The following is a 13,048-nucleotide window of genomic DNA, read 5'->3' on the forward strand; positions in this document are numbered from 1 at the left end:
AACCAAGAAACAGTGAGGCAAGATCGCCTTAAGGACAAATTGGGAATAACAGTACCTACTCCTGTAGAATACTTATCATGTTGTACGGTCTATAGATTCAGGAAATCTTAGTTTCTGTCAGTGGCTGTTTTTTTTGACAGGGGCCTTCTACACCTGTGTGTTCTGGGCCTAAAACTGAGGCTGAGGCTGCAGCCTCCTAAGACCGGCAGTTACACATGCGCTTCCCCACTGTAAGCCTTATCAGATGCTGCTGGTAGAAGGAACAGAGCACTGGGTGGTTGGAAGAAAATTCACAAGCTCTTCTCTTGAAGCCCTGGGCAAGTATTAAACAAAGTATTAAACTAGTCCACCTCCTTCACCTATTTTTCTGCTCAAGAAGGAAGAACATAATGCAAGGGCGCTTTCTCCTCTGGGCTCTGCCACCTCCCCCAGCCCTCCCCTGCCCTAGACACCACAGACATGGACAACAGACTCCCCCTTAAATAGTTGTTTATTGGCAGTAGGCTGGAAATGGCGGAGTTAGCGTACACAGACAACACCAGGCATCAATGTCACGAGGGAGGCAAGAGTGACGGGCAAGAGCAGCCTGGAGCCCCGGTTGAGGCCCCCTCTCTTCAAGAGTGAGTGTGGGAGGGGGCAGAGCCTGGAGTGTTGAGGGGGCAGCCTTAGAACACCTCCGCTTAGTAGGCATGGTTAGAGATGAAGAGGGACTCACTGGCTGCAGCCCCCGCCTTACCACTTGGGGTGTACTTTCCTTGGCAGGCAAGGCTGTTGGCCTAAAAGGGGAGAGGAGCCAGAGTGAGAAGGTTCCTTCTCAGATCCCATCCACCCCAGCACCCTGCCCACCTCCTGCCCCATCCTCACCAGGGCTCGCTTGACGTATTCTTCCTGGGCAGCCTTCAGGTTCTCCTTCTTTCCACCCCAAGTCTTCAGGGCAGAGGCCTGCAGGGCTCGGCCGTAAGAGAAGGTCAGCGCCCACGGCTTCAGCAGGGGACACTTGTTGATGGCGCTGAGATTGATGGATGCCTCCTCTTCACTCTGGCCTCCAGATAGGAAGGTGATCCCTGTAGAAGAAGGGGGTGAAATGGGGGTAGGGGCTGTAGTCAGAGACCCGGGGGACTGGTAGGAGGCCCTAGAAGCTGACCTGGAAATTAGAGCACATGGGCACAAGGTTTATGGGTACAGTCTGTCTACCTCCCAGAGGTCAAGATGAGGGTGTGGGTCTCACCAGGGACAGCGGGGGGCACTGTGCGACGCAGCGCTGTGACAGTTGCCATGGCAATCTCCTCGTGAGAATATTTATGGGTGCAGGCGTGGCCTGGGGTTACCATATTGGGCTTCAGCAAGGTGCCTTCCAGGTAGATGTGGTGGTCACTCAGAGCCTTGTAGACAGCAGCCAGCACCTACGGCAGGGCGGGACCAAAGTAGGGTGGGGTGAAGCAGGGAGGGGTACGGGGGTCAGCCCCAGGGCCCCCAGCCCAGCTCTCTAGCCCACCTCACTGCCCAGGCAGGCAACCTACCTTCTCGGTTACATACTGACAGCGTTTCAAGTCATGGTCCCCATCAGGGAGGATCTCAGGCTCCACGATGGGCACAATGCCATTCTGTGGGGTGAGGGACAGGGCAGCCTTCAGGCCTCCTAACCCAGAGCCCCACCTACGGCTCTCCACAGCCACTGACCAAGATCTTATCTCCATGACGACAGAGACCCCTGGCTTCACAGCCCTTGGCCGATTGCAGGAGATCAGCCATCTCCCCAGATCCACCTGCACAACCCCTATTCTGCTCTTCTGCTTGCAGAGCCCTCCACGGGCCCAAGCCTCGTGCTTGGTGAGGATCCGGGGCAGTTGCCTTGGGGAAGGTAGGTAGCCTGGCACATGGGTGGCAGGCTAGCTGACATGCTGGAATGGAAAGAGGTGGGAAGTGGCCTCTTGGGGACCTACAGGCCCACCTGCTGGCAGATGCTGGCATAACGGGCCAGGACATTGGCGTTTTCCATGATGGCGAGGGTGGAGGGGGTGTGTTCCCCTATCTTCAGCACACAACGCCACTTGGCAAAGTCAGCTCCGTCCTTCTTGTACTGGGCACAGCGCTCCGACAGCCCATCCAGCCCTGTAGAGGGGACGGAGGAATCAAAGCATGGCAGAGGAGGGGGCACGTGGCTCCCACACACCCTGGGCACCCAGAGGGGTACCGAGCTGGGTGGGCTGGTGGGTAGGGCTGGGAGCTAAACGGTTCTCACCTTGGGTGGTTGTCTCGCCGTTTGTTCCTGCCAGGGGTACCACACCCTTGTCTACCTGTTGGAGTGGGGCAACAACACAGGACAGGGAAGTGATCTCTAGTGCCCTTTTCTCCTCTGTAGCCCCGCCCTGTCCCAGCTTTACTTCCTCTCTCAAGTATCTTTCCTGATTTGCAAATGTTTCACATAGTCACGTTATCTGATCCTATAGAGCAGGACACACACAGAGAGCCGGGGCTCCTACCACTTACTAACCCTATGAGCAAAACGCTTCATGGCCTTGAGCGTCTAGTTTTTCAATTGTATAATAAGTGTAACACCTGCCTCTCACAATTGCAAGGATTAAAAATGCCAAGCAGGTCCCATATGTTTCTAGCTTTTTTACACGCGATTTGGAGGTGATCTGGGGCAGACTCCACCCAAGTCTCCAGGCTTCCGACCCGAAGTTCATCCCCCAGCCTGCTACTCTGGATTTCTTTCCCCCAGATCCATCTTACATCTCACACCCTGAGGCCTAGCCCCCTCACCTTGATGCCCACAACACCGCCCTTGGCTTTGATAACTTGGGGGAAGGGACGCCCATCATCTGTCTTCTGGTAGAGTGTCTCATGAAAGAGGATGACGCCCCCAATGCAGGGATTCACGCGGTCGTCGGCAGTCAGCAGCAGTTGGCGGTAGAAGCGCCGGTTCTCCTCGGTGTTCTCGGTGCCAATGGACTGCAGTCGCTTGGCAATGCTCCCTGGAGGGAAGCATCACATGGGAATAAGGGGATCAGCCTATCACCCCCAACCTGGGGCCCTCCTCCCACTGTGTCCTGCCCGCACCGGTGGACTCATCTGCAGCCAGGATGCCCTTGCCCGGAGCCACAATCCGGTGAGCAATGTCAGAGAGCTCCTTCTTCTGCTCCGGGGTCAGTGCTGGGTATTGGTGGGGCATGGTGCCTGTCGGTTCCTGGGCAGGAGACAGACCAGGGAGGGCTAGTTAGCAGGGTCTTCCCGTGGTCTCCCAACAAGCAAGGCCCCTTGCCTGGAGGTCAGGGCAAAGGTTCCCTACCTCCCCTGCCCCACAACTGGCAGCACTTGGGGCACTTGCTGTCCCCAGCTCTCCCCTACACCTGACTTCCCTATACTAGGCCTGCCTCCTGTACCTTTCCTAACTCTGTTGCTGGGTGTTGCCCAGCTGAGGGTGGGGCTGTATACTGGCATCTGGGGTAAAGGGAATAGGCCAGAGCCATGGACAGGCAAGTCACGTGGAAGCCGGACCCTCCTGGCTTGCGCTCTGCCATGGGGTCACCTTGCCTGGAAGCAAAACCGAACCAGAGTATTTTAGAATTAGAGGTTGTGCAGAAGGCAGAAGGCCCAACCTCCTCATCTGAAAGGAGCCTGAAAAGGGAAAAGGTCTGTGTTTCAAGCCACACAGCAACCCTAGAGCCAGATGTGAGCGTAGCACCCAGATCTTCTGACTGTTACAGGAGTGTTCCTTGCAGAGATCCCAGGGCTGGCTCAGGCTCCATGGCCTCAAGGACACCCCAAGGTCAGGCTTCTCCCCCCACCGTGGGGGGAGGTTGTTAGAAAAAGGGTGTTAGGAAAAAGGCAGGAGGGTCATCAGAAGCCCAGAAAAGGGCCGCAGAGGAAGCCTAGCCCGAGGTGGAGGAAAGGGGTGGTTTGTCGCTCTCACTGGTCATACAGGGTGAGAGAATGTGGAGGAAAGGCAAGCGCCCACCCCCTCCCCTGAAAAATGCTCATGTCTGCTCTGCGGCTGCAGCTGTTCCAGGCTCAGAATCAAGGTCACCCGATAAGGAAAAATAGGGAAAAGTGTTCATGGGGCATCAGAAGCTGCCGAGGGGTTTCCCCTGCTCGGCGGGGGCACCCGTCTCCCAGGACAGGGACCAACCACCCGCTTTCGGGAACCCTGAGGCAGTATATGAGCTGGCCCCCACCCCTCGGGGCCTCCTAGGATCCCTGCAGAGGCAAAGGGGCCATAATACTTGCACCAAGAGTCCTAACAAGAAAAGGGGAGGGGGAAATGGTACTTCATCTCGCCCTGCTTCCTTCCTCCCTGCCGTGACTCAGCGCGGAGCGGCCCTTGGACTGCGCAGCAAACCGCGGGAGCTCAAGCTGGAAGAGTTGGGGAGTCTGGGCTAGGAGCACAGGTGTGGGTGGTGGTGGAGAGGGGAGATGCTGGGCCCGGGTGGGGGGGCTCCGCGCGGACGCCCGACCCGCCACTACATCCCGGATCCTTCCCCACGACCCTCTCCCTGACCTTCGCACGTGGCGAGGGGCGCTCACCTGGCACAGGAGAGGGGCGGACTGGTGGGGTGCAGCGGTGGAGAGCCGCGGGCTGGCGAGTGGACTGAGGGAGCGAACACGGCAGTCGTCACCGGGACTCTGGTTCTGAGGCGCGTTCCAAGGGGAACGCAGCCTACTCAGCTCCCGAGGGGGGGGGCGCGCGGGGGCGGGCGGGAAGGAGGTGGTGCCGCGCCTTATAAAGGCACCGCTCCACCCTCCGCGGAGATTTTCCCTTTGCAGGGGTCCGGAGGCGCCCCGGCGTCCAATTGCAGGCGAGGGACTGTGCGAGAGACCGCCCCCCGAAAGGCGAAGCCCGGAGGCGGCGCTTGGGCGAGGACAGTGCGGCGAGAACACGATCCCTTCCCCCACCCCGTCCCCCTCGGACGTGATTCGGGCCACATCCCGCGGGTCGCGGGGGCCCTCCCCTCCCTCTCCCTTCTCCTCCCCCCACTCCCCCCCCGCTTGGCGTGCTTTGGGGCCCTGTGACTCAGCCGATTTGGGGCACCGGCAGAGATGGGGATGCGGTGGGGGTCGGGTCGGAGAAAAGCGGGTGGCACAGCCCGAAAAGACTGAGGCTCAGCTTCCCCCGCCAGGGGCCCAGTCCAGCGGCCCGGGGCAGCCCCAGCTTCCGGCTGCGCTGAGGCAGCGTGCGTCGCGTTGTAACCGAATCCAGAGGTCAAGCGACTGCGAGCCCCGGCGGAAGAGAGGGCGGCGAGGGCACGCACGGGGAGCGCGAGGAGACGGCAGGGGTTGGCAAGGGGCGGAGGCGAGGCGGCAGCGGTTCCGGGTGTCCCGCGGGGAGACATCTGCGCCCCATTCCGGCGGGTCTGGCTCCCGCCGCCCGGGCCGCCCCCCGAAAGCCAGACCCAGCGGAAACCCGCCGGCTACCGCTCTGCCCAAGCAAGTCTGGGGAGGCGGGGCCAGAGTCCCTGCGAAACTTCTCCCTGGCACTGACTTCCTTCTCCAAAATAAAATCCGTCCGCCCGCTGTCAGCCTCCCAGATATTTTTCTAGCCTCCCTATCTTACCCGCCAGGTCTCCCCTCTTAATCCCGACGCCTTCAGCCCAGCCCCACCCCCGCTCCGTCCTGCTGGCGCCCACCTGCGAGGAGGAGGCCGAAGGAGCGGGCAGAGCCTGGTCAGCAGCGAGTGAGTCAGGCCACACCCGGGCTGGGTTATAAGGCAGCTCCTGCCCTACCCCCAACCAATGTCCCCGACCTTCTCCGGTGACCCTTGCCCTTTCCTCACCACAGATCCCCTGGCAGGGGATCTATATTTAGGGAAACCTGAAGCTCCTGATATTCATGCCAGCTGGGGGCCTAAAGTGAAGGATGGGGAGGAAGCTGTGGGCCTGCCTCTTTGGGGGTGGGGGGAGGGTCCCCTGTCCACTCACCAGTACTTCAGAGGAAATTTCTTCCTTGGAAATCCAGACTGATGCCCTCAAAAGGTTGTCAGGAGAAATCTTTGGACAGGGATCTGCGCGGAGGAAAGGAGGGTAGGGGACTCAGATCCGTGGCCTTCCCTGTCTCCTCTGCTCCCCTGACTCCGGGCCTCTCGCTGGCTGCTGTGATTCTCCGGAGCCTGTTTCTTTAGAGGGAGAGCAGATGCAGGCACTACACTCACACCTCAGAATAACCAAGAGTCCATGGACAGGGTGTGCCTGGGGTACCCCTACACCCTGATATTCAAGGCCCAAGTTTGCCCCATAATGCTCACTGTGGTGAGCAGTGTCCCCCACCCTCACCTTCAAATACGATCATTTACTTGGGGAGGGGGAGAGGAGGGCAGGGGCACCTGGCAGAGCACCAGCCACTCTCTCTTCTGGCCCTCCAAAGGGGCCGCCATGCAGCTGGCGGAGGGCTCCTTGAGTCCCACTCTGCAGGGAGGCAGGCTCTCCACTGCTGGTTGCCAGGCTGGTGAGCTGGGTAGTCCATTTGTGGTTCCAATAGCCTGGAGAAAAGTGTCCTGAGGCCCCTCAGGGTACAGGGCCTGTGGGCCCTGGGAGCTGGCCGCTCCCCAAAGGGCAGGGACCCTGCGTCTTGTCATCGGAGCTTGATCTCAAAGCAGAGACAGTTGAGGCTCTGGCAGTCAGGAAGCTGGCACGCACAGGCACAGTCACAGAGCGGGCAGCAGCGAGGGCAGCGAGGGGCCCAATCCTGAGGGAGAGGAGAACGGGGTGAGGGAGTTGGGCAGGAGGAAGGGGGACCAGAGCCTGAAGCTGTTTCCTTCTCAGGGGAGAAGGGAACAGAGTGGCCTGCAAAGTCCCATTTGCCCAGTGGATCAGAGGGTGCCATTCACCATTCTTGGGAACAAATCAATTCTTTCTGCTGTTGAGAAATCAGCAAGGAGGCAATGTTCCTAACAGCTGGGTTCAGGAGCTGGAAGAAATCATTCGGTGGGCGGTGCGGGGTCCTTTCTTTCTTCCCATCTTATGGATTAGGAGACTGAGGACCAGAGGACAGCTGGCCCTGGACCCACGCTTAGGTCACAATGTTCAGCTCAGAGATGTTTCTCTTGTAACACGCAATTCAAAGTCGTTAGACTGGGAAAGCACACACACACTGTCTATGATGAAAACAACTTGTTGGTTTTGTGGATTTCTTCCTTGGCCTGAGACGAAGCTGGATCTCATTCATCCTCTATTTCTGAGCACCTACTCTGTGCCAGGCACAGACTATGTTCATGAATGATTTTTAAAATCTAGTTTTCCTTAAAAATGGTAATTTGCAGATTTAATTTTTTAATGTTTAAAAGGAGTTACATCTCTTTTATTTATCAGAACCTTGAGTAGAGGGCCTCTTTACAAAAGAGGAAACGGAGGTTCAGAGAGGGGAGTGATCGTGCAAAGGAATACAACGAAGGAGTGGGGCTGGGATGGGTCTGGGCCTGCCTGCTCCCAGTCCTGAGATGCCCCCTGACCAACTGCTTCCCAGGGGCATGAATAGCAGCTTCTTTCAGGGTCTGCTAAGGCAGGGACAGTTCATCTCCCATCTCCACTGAGCTACCAGGGGACTCACGCTCAGCAGGTGTCTGAGATACAGATGAATGTTGAATGAATGGATCAATCAAAGCATATCATTTTTCCCTCTTTAGGCAAAGAAGGAAGAAGAGGGCTTCTCATCTCCCAGGGGAGACAGAAGGTCTGCCTCTTGGGGAATAGGAACAGCAAGCCCTTAGGAAGGGAGAACCGGTCCACTCCGACCCACTCCTCTTCTGCCCTGGGACACAGATGATCTGTCACCGCTGCAGGCAGGGACTGGAGTCAGGCCAAGTGGCTGGAATAGGACCCACCCAGGATGTGTGACAAGGCTGGCTCCTTGAGGCCTAAGGCAGAGTTAGTGACAGTCACAGTTGCACAGCTCAATCAGACACCGGGCCAAGCCAGGAATAGGGGAATGACCTTTAGAAGAGCTGAGGTTTCGGGGTGCAGTGTCCGATGACTGGTGAGATCAGATATCACCAGGGGCTCCGGTGAGGGGAGGGCATCTGCTCCTGCTAAAAGAATTGTCTCTCTAGAAAGAGGTAGAAGTATATCATGGTGGAGGGGAGAGAGCGAGGTGGCTTCCTTGTGTTTGATGGGGGTGTGGTTTGGGGTGTCTCTGGGGAGTCCCAGTCTGGGCTGAAGTCAACTCTGTGGGTTTTTGGAGGACTTGCAGCGTCATTCTGTGCGCAGAATTGGGGGCTGAGAGAGGTCCCACTGCTCTCGCTTCAGAGAAGAGGGTATTAAAAGCATTTTTTGGCTCTGCCCCCTGGAAGGGTTTGGCTCTAGTTGTTAATAACTAGCTAATGGATATCTCGATTCTCACAGGCAGCCTTGTGGCTTCTGGAAGGAATCTGCTTTTTAAGTACATTAAACAAGGGCTCCACATGACTGTTAAGCCCTGTGTTTCTCTAGGCCTGTAGTTTTTCACTCTGATTTCTTTCACTTTGAGGTTGTGAAGGCCAGCCATCGTTACTGTTTGGAGCTCAGGGTTTGAATCTAGTTCAGGCCCAGGTGTGGCTAATTCATGATTTGTGCCTCAGTTTCCTCATCTCTGAAATATATTTTAAATATAACACCTACTTCACAGGGTCACTGTGGGGAATCAGTGGAAGGCACAAAGCACGGTGCCTGGTAGGGAGGGAGCTCTCAGCAAAAGGGAGCTCCTCTGTCACAGCGCTTTTCCCTCAGCAATAGCTCTTAACCCTGGTGGTATGTGTCAGTCGTGTAAGAACTTGTTAAAGATTCGCAAATTCCGATCCCATTCCAGATCTGCTGGGCATGGGGCCTGGATGCCTGGCTTCCCATTTAAGCCTCGTTCCAGCTTCTGATCACACAAGGGGCTGAGAACCAACCACTGCCCTGGATTGCATCATTTCTTACCCTCGATTCAGAATGTGAGGCAATTTCTCACATTGCCTACTTATTTCTCTGTCCTTTGCGGGAATGTAAGCCCCGTGGTGGCCGTGTCTGCCTTGTTCCCACTGCGCCCCCGAGGCTCAGCACAGTGCCTCAACAGTGACTCCATAAATCTTCCATAAGTGAATAAATAAATGAATGAATGAATTAGGTCCTCATGACATACCTGTGAAAGAAGTAACATAGGCAGGTCTCTCCCTGAGAGAAAGAGAAGCCTGGGTGTGGCTCCACCCAGGCTTTAGGCCTCTGTAAGCCTCAGTTTCTACAGCTGTGAAGAAGCAAGAGCTTTGGAATATCTGTGGCGGCTATTGTTACCATAAGGAAACTGAAGAGCACAGAGGCCTTACTGTGCCTTGTGGAAAGACAGCTCAAGGAAAGAATGACCATTTGTCATTCTAGAATCCTTCCTGGCTCTGGCAGAAGCCGGGTAGGATCAGGACCTGAGGTCTCCAGCTTGGACGCCCTGCAGCCCTGGAGGCGGCAGTGGGGAGGAGCCAGTCCCTCCTGACAGCGCACCTCACTTTCAAGGAGGAAGAGAGGCCTCTGACTCTTCCCTCCCCGCGGACAGAAGGTGAAGGGAGTGGTGTCCCCAGGAGAGGGGGCCAGAAATCATTGTGCAATTGAGCATTTCTTATAGAATAGGAGGTTTGAGGACCCAGGGTCTTCTCCTTTTTCCCCTTTGTCCCCCTAGCCCCAGCCCTGGGCCCCATCTCCAGGCTATCCCTGGGAAACCAGACGCAGATTACCTGAAAGAGGAGAACTCCTTGCCCCATAATTTATTTTGAAACTCAAAACATCTTGCAGGGATTTGCAACTGCAGTCTGCCCGAGTTATGAATTTGCTTGGTCTTTTCCCTTTACTCTTCCCTCCCTGGGGAAGGTCCCCACTTCAAGGGCAGGAGCTTTGCTGTCTACATCTCTGAGCCCAAAATCATCAGAGCCTAGGAAGGTGGTCAATTACACTTAACATGTGGCTTTAAAGCCACAAATGCAAAATTGGCCTGTCCTCTGTGAGCCAGGCTTCTCCCTGAGGGTTCTGTTTCAACACATGAAGGAGCAATTTGCTGTGCAAGACTCTACTGTGGAATGCTGGAAAAGTGACTAAATTTCCCTGAGCCAATTTATTCCCCTGCAAAAGGAGGATAAAAACATGGATAGGTAACCAAGGTGTGATGCCACGTTAAAAAGGGCAAGTGGCAGATGTGAGGAAATAGTCTGTGTGGTATATGTGGTATGACTACATTTTTACCAATAGTAAAATACAACAGTGATAGTACTGTATGTGTATTAGTATATGAGGGACGTACACCAAATGTAGCAACCTTGGTTAGAGAGCTAGTTTATAAAGTGACTTGTACTTTCTATGTATTTCTACATGCACACTTTGTAATTAAAAAAATACATATAGATAGGTTTTTAAAAATATCCAGCTCTCGGGGTTGTTAATCAGGTAGCACAGTATCTAGAACATCGTGTTTACTCTGCAAACAGAAGGAGCTCTGTGAGGGGCTGTCTTTTCTTTTAACTACCATTTTCAGAAGTAGAAATGTGCCCTACATGTTACATACATTACCTTTCTCCAGATGCTGCCCTATTTTCCTTTCTCCAAGTAGCTTTCATTACCAGAAAATATCTGATATGTTGTTTTTGGCTGTCTCCACCTGACCCAGTACCTGGAACTGTGCCTGGCCTAGAATAGGTACTCAGTAATAAATTTTGTTGAACCAAAAAATGAATGCAGGGCTTTCCTGGTGGTGCAGTGATTGAGAGTCCGCCTGCCGATGCAGGGGACGCGGGTTCGTGCACCGGTCCGGAGGATCCCGCATGCCGCGGAGCGGCTGGGCCCGTGAGCCATGGCGGCTAAGCCTGCGCGTGCGGAGCCTGTGCTCCGCAATAGTAGAAGCCACGGCAGTGAGAGGCCCGCGTACCGAAAAAAAAAAAAAGAATGCACAGAGAGTACCAAGATCAGGACTCACGGGCCAGAACGAGAACTCACAGATTCGGCGGGCTGGGGGCAGCAGGCATCCAGGTAGTGGGCTGGGCTGGGCAGAGGAAAGTCACAGGCTTCTGCGCAGGTCCAGCAACAGTCTTGGGGCCTGGAGGCGCCTTGCTTCCTGCAGGGGGAGCTGCAGTCTGTGCAGCAGCCCTGGGCCTAAGAGAAGGCAGGGCTCAAGCTCTGGGCCAGGCGGCAGGTAGGGAGGTACAGCCAAGACTCAGTTTTGGGGAGAGGGGCAGCAGAAGGTTCAGCTGAGGACGAGAAGAGGATCTCCTGGTCCCACGAAAGGGACAGATGCGGGGACTAAATGGCAAAGGTGTCTCAGGGTAAGGGCCTACAAATGAGGGGAAAAATTGACCAGGTTCCTCCTCCCCCAGGCCCACCCTTCAGCCCTCACCAGGCCCCTCACCAGCAGGCAATGCCTAGTCAGCAGCACTAGGCCCAGCAGCAACAAATAGATGCCCACAGCGAGGACGACAATGGCAGGGATGGGGAGCAGCAGGGAGGGGCTGCTGACGGGAGCCGGGGTTGGATTCCACGGGCTAGAGGAGGCCTGGACAGCACAGGAGGAAGGGGTGATGAGGAGATGCGGAGGGGCTGCAGGGACACAGAAATACCAGGAGGGACACGGGAGGTGGCTGGGAAAAGGGGAGGAAGAGCCACCAGGTGGTGGGAAGAGAGTGAATAGGACTACACTGTCTTGTCCCCAAACCTGCCTTTTCTCTTGTCATCCCCATTTCAGCACCATCGAGGACCTGTTGGTCATTCTAGACTTTTCCAAGATTTATTGCCTTTCCTTTCAGAATGCCTCTCCAAACAGATCTATTGTCTCTGCTTCCACTGCACTACTTTACCATCCCTCAGCCCACAGTACTGGCCTCTAACTGTCTTGCAACCTGCAGTTGTGACCCTTTCCACACCAGCTGTCCTGCGTATCCCTCCCTCCCTTGCGGTCCATCAATGGCTCCCACCGACTCAGTCCAAACTTCTTATCTCAGCGACAAAGGCCTCAATCTGGCCCTGCCTACCTCTCCCTCTCCCCCATTACACTCCAGCCATACTGAAGTCCTAGCAGTTCCCCAAATGCCCTGGCCTCTCTCTCACGCCCACCTCTCTGCCCATGCTGTTCCTTCTGCCTGGGATGCCTTTTCTTCTCTGTTGCTTGGCTAGCTCCTCATCTTGCCAAAGTGGGATGTGCCCTTCCATGGGAAGGCTGTCCCTGCAACTCTCTTTCTGTCTCACAGCTCTTGTCCTGAGCTGGAAGGGTCTATGTTGGGTAAAGAGCCCCCTCTCCAGTCCAGGCTCCAAGGCAGGCAAAGTCAGGGTGAGTGGAGGGCGCTGAGGGGGCCGCTCCAGAGAGGGGTAGGACTCACGTCCATTGGGCAGGACAGCGCCAGTCAGTCCAGGAGCTGCAGAGGAGAGAAAGTCCTGGGCCTCAGACACTGAGAGGGGCCATTAGCCTGGGATGCCCATTCTCCTCCTCCCATTTCCCGTTTGGGGAAACTGAGGCCCAACGACGGTCCCTGGTCCGGACAGCGATGATGGGGACTCGGGGCAGCGCCTCCTTCGAAGGCCCCAGCCCGACCCTGGCCACATCCTACCGTTGTCCCCAAACCCCGGGCTCCCTCCATCGACTATCCCCATCACCTGCGCCCTCGGGGCCGCGGGCAGTTCACGGATTCCGCTCCTTGTTTGCTCCAATCGGCCGCAGCTACTGCACCGCCCAGAAGCCTCCCGCTGCTTCTCCCTGTTGTCATGGGGATCAGAGCGCCGCTACTACGGTGGCCGCTCAGACCCAAAATTCCTTCTACGCGCCCCTCGTTTCCCTTTTCCAGTCTGTGGACGCCCGCTCTTCTTTCTAGTCGATGTCCGCTGGGCTTTGCGGCAGTTACCGAGTAGAAATGGCGAGAGTTCCCGCCGCTACCCGCCTGGCTCGGATCCTCATCGTGTGCTGGGTCCTGCGGCGCTGCAAAAGCAAGCCTGAACCCCCGGGCTACACCGCCCACTGGCTGTGTGACTTCGGCCAAATCACTGCGCCTCACTGAGTCCATTTTCCCCTCTGTAAAACGGGGAAACGCCTGCCTCCCAGGGATATTGTAAAACTCAGAGACACTTCTTAATTGTATAGA

General features: G+C 56.1%; 2 protein-coding genes across 6 annotated transcripts; both read right to left on the minus strand.

The window, feature by feature from the left end:
* Positions 1-472: 472 nt before the first annotated feature.
* Positions 473-5,761, minus strand: ALDOA (aldolase, fructose-bisphosphate A). 2 transcript variants are annotated; one of them, XM_004268648.4, is made up of 10 exons: positions 5,628-5,696; positions 4,528-4,591; positions 3,064-3,190; positions 2,767-2,978; positions 2,243-2,297; positions 1,952-2,112; positions 1,521-1,604; positions 1,229-1,403; positions 865-1,064; positions 473-776 (listed from the first exon to the last, which is right to left on the minus strand). In XM_004268648.4, the coding sequence occupies exons 3-10, from the start codon at positions 3,173-3,175 to the stop codon at positions 681-683; spliced, it is 1,095 nt and encodes a 364-aa protein (XP_004268696.1). In that variant the 5' UTR covers positions 3,176-3,190; positions 4,528-4,591; positions 5,628-5,696; the 3' UTR covers positions 473-680. The 2 variants fall into 2 exon arrangements, with proteins under 2 accessions (XP_004268696.1, XP_049555339.1); XM_049699382.1 differs by lacking the exon at positions 4,528-4,591 and having other exon boundaries at positions 5,628-5,761.
* A 102-nt stretch (positions 5,762-5,863) lies between these two features.
* Positions 5,864-12,738, minus strand: LOC117200908 (keratin-associated protein 10-10). 4 transcript variants are annotated; one of them, XM_049699390.1, is made up of 6 exons: positions 12,567-12,737; positions 12,030-12,328; positions 11,329-11,472; positions 10,920-11,075; positions 6,320-6,681; positions 5,864-6,001 (listed from the first exon to the last, which is right to left on the minus strand). In XM_049699390.1, exons 2-5 carry the CDS (start codon positions 12,123-12,125, stop codon positions 6,568-6,570), a joined length of 510 nt encoding a protein of 169 aa, XP_049555347.1. In that variant the 5' UTR covers positions 12,126-12,328; positions 12,567-12,737; the 3' UTR covers positions 5,864-6,001; positions 6,320-6,567. The 4 variants fall into 4 exon arrangements, with proteins under 4 accessions (XP_049555347.1, XP_033282025.1, XP_049555348.1 ...); XM_033426134.2 differs by having other exon boundaries at positions 12,293-12,328; positions 12,567-12,735; XM_049699391.1 differs by lacking the exon at positions 11,329-11,472 and having other exon boundaries at positions 12,567-12,738.
* Between the last annotated feature and the right edge of the window lie 310 nt (positions 12,739-13,048).

This window comes from Orcinus orca, chromosome 16 (genome assembly GCF_937001465.1).
Source record: "Orcinus orca chromosome 16, mOrcOrc1.1, whole genome shotgun sequence".
NCBI classification, from domain to species: domain Eukaryota; kingdom Metazoa; phylum Chordata; class Mammalia; order Artiodactyla; family Delphinidae; genus Orcinus; species Orcinus orca.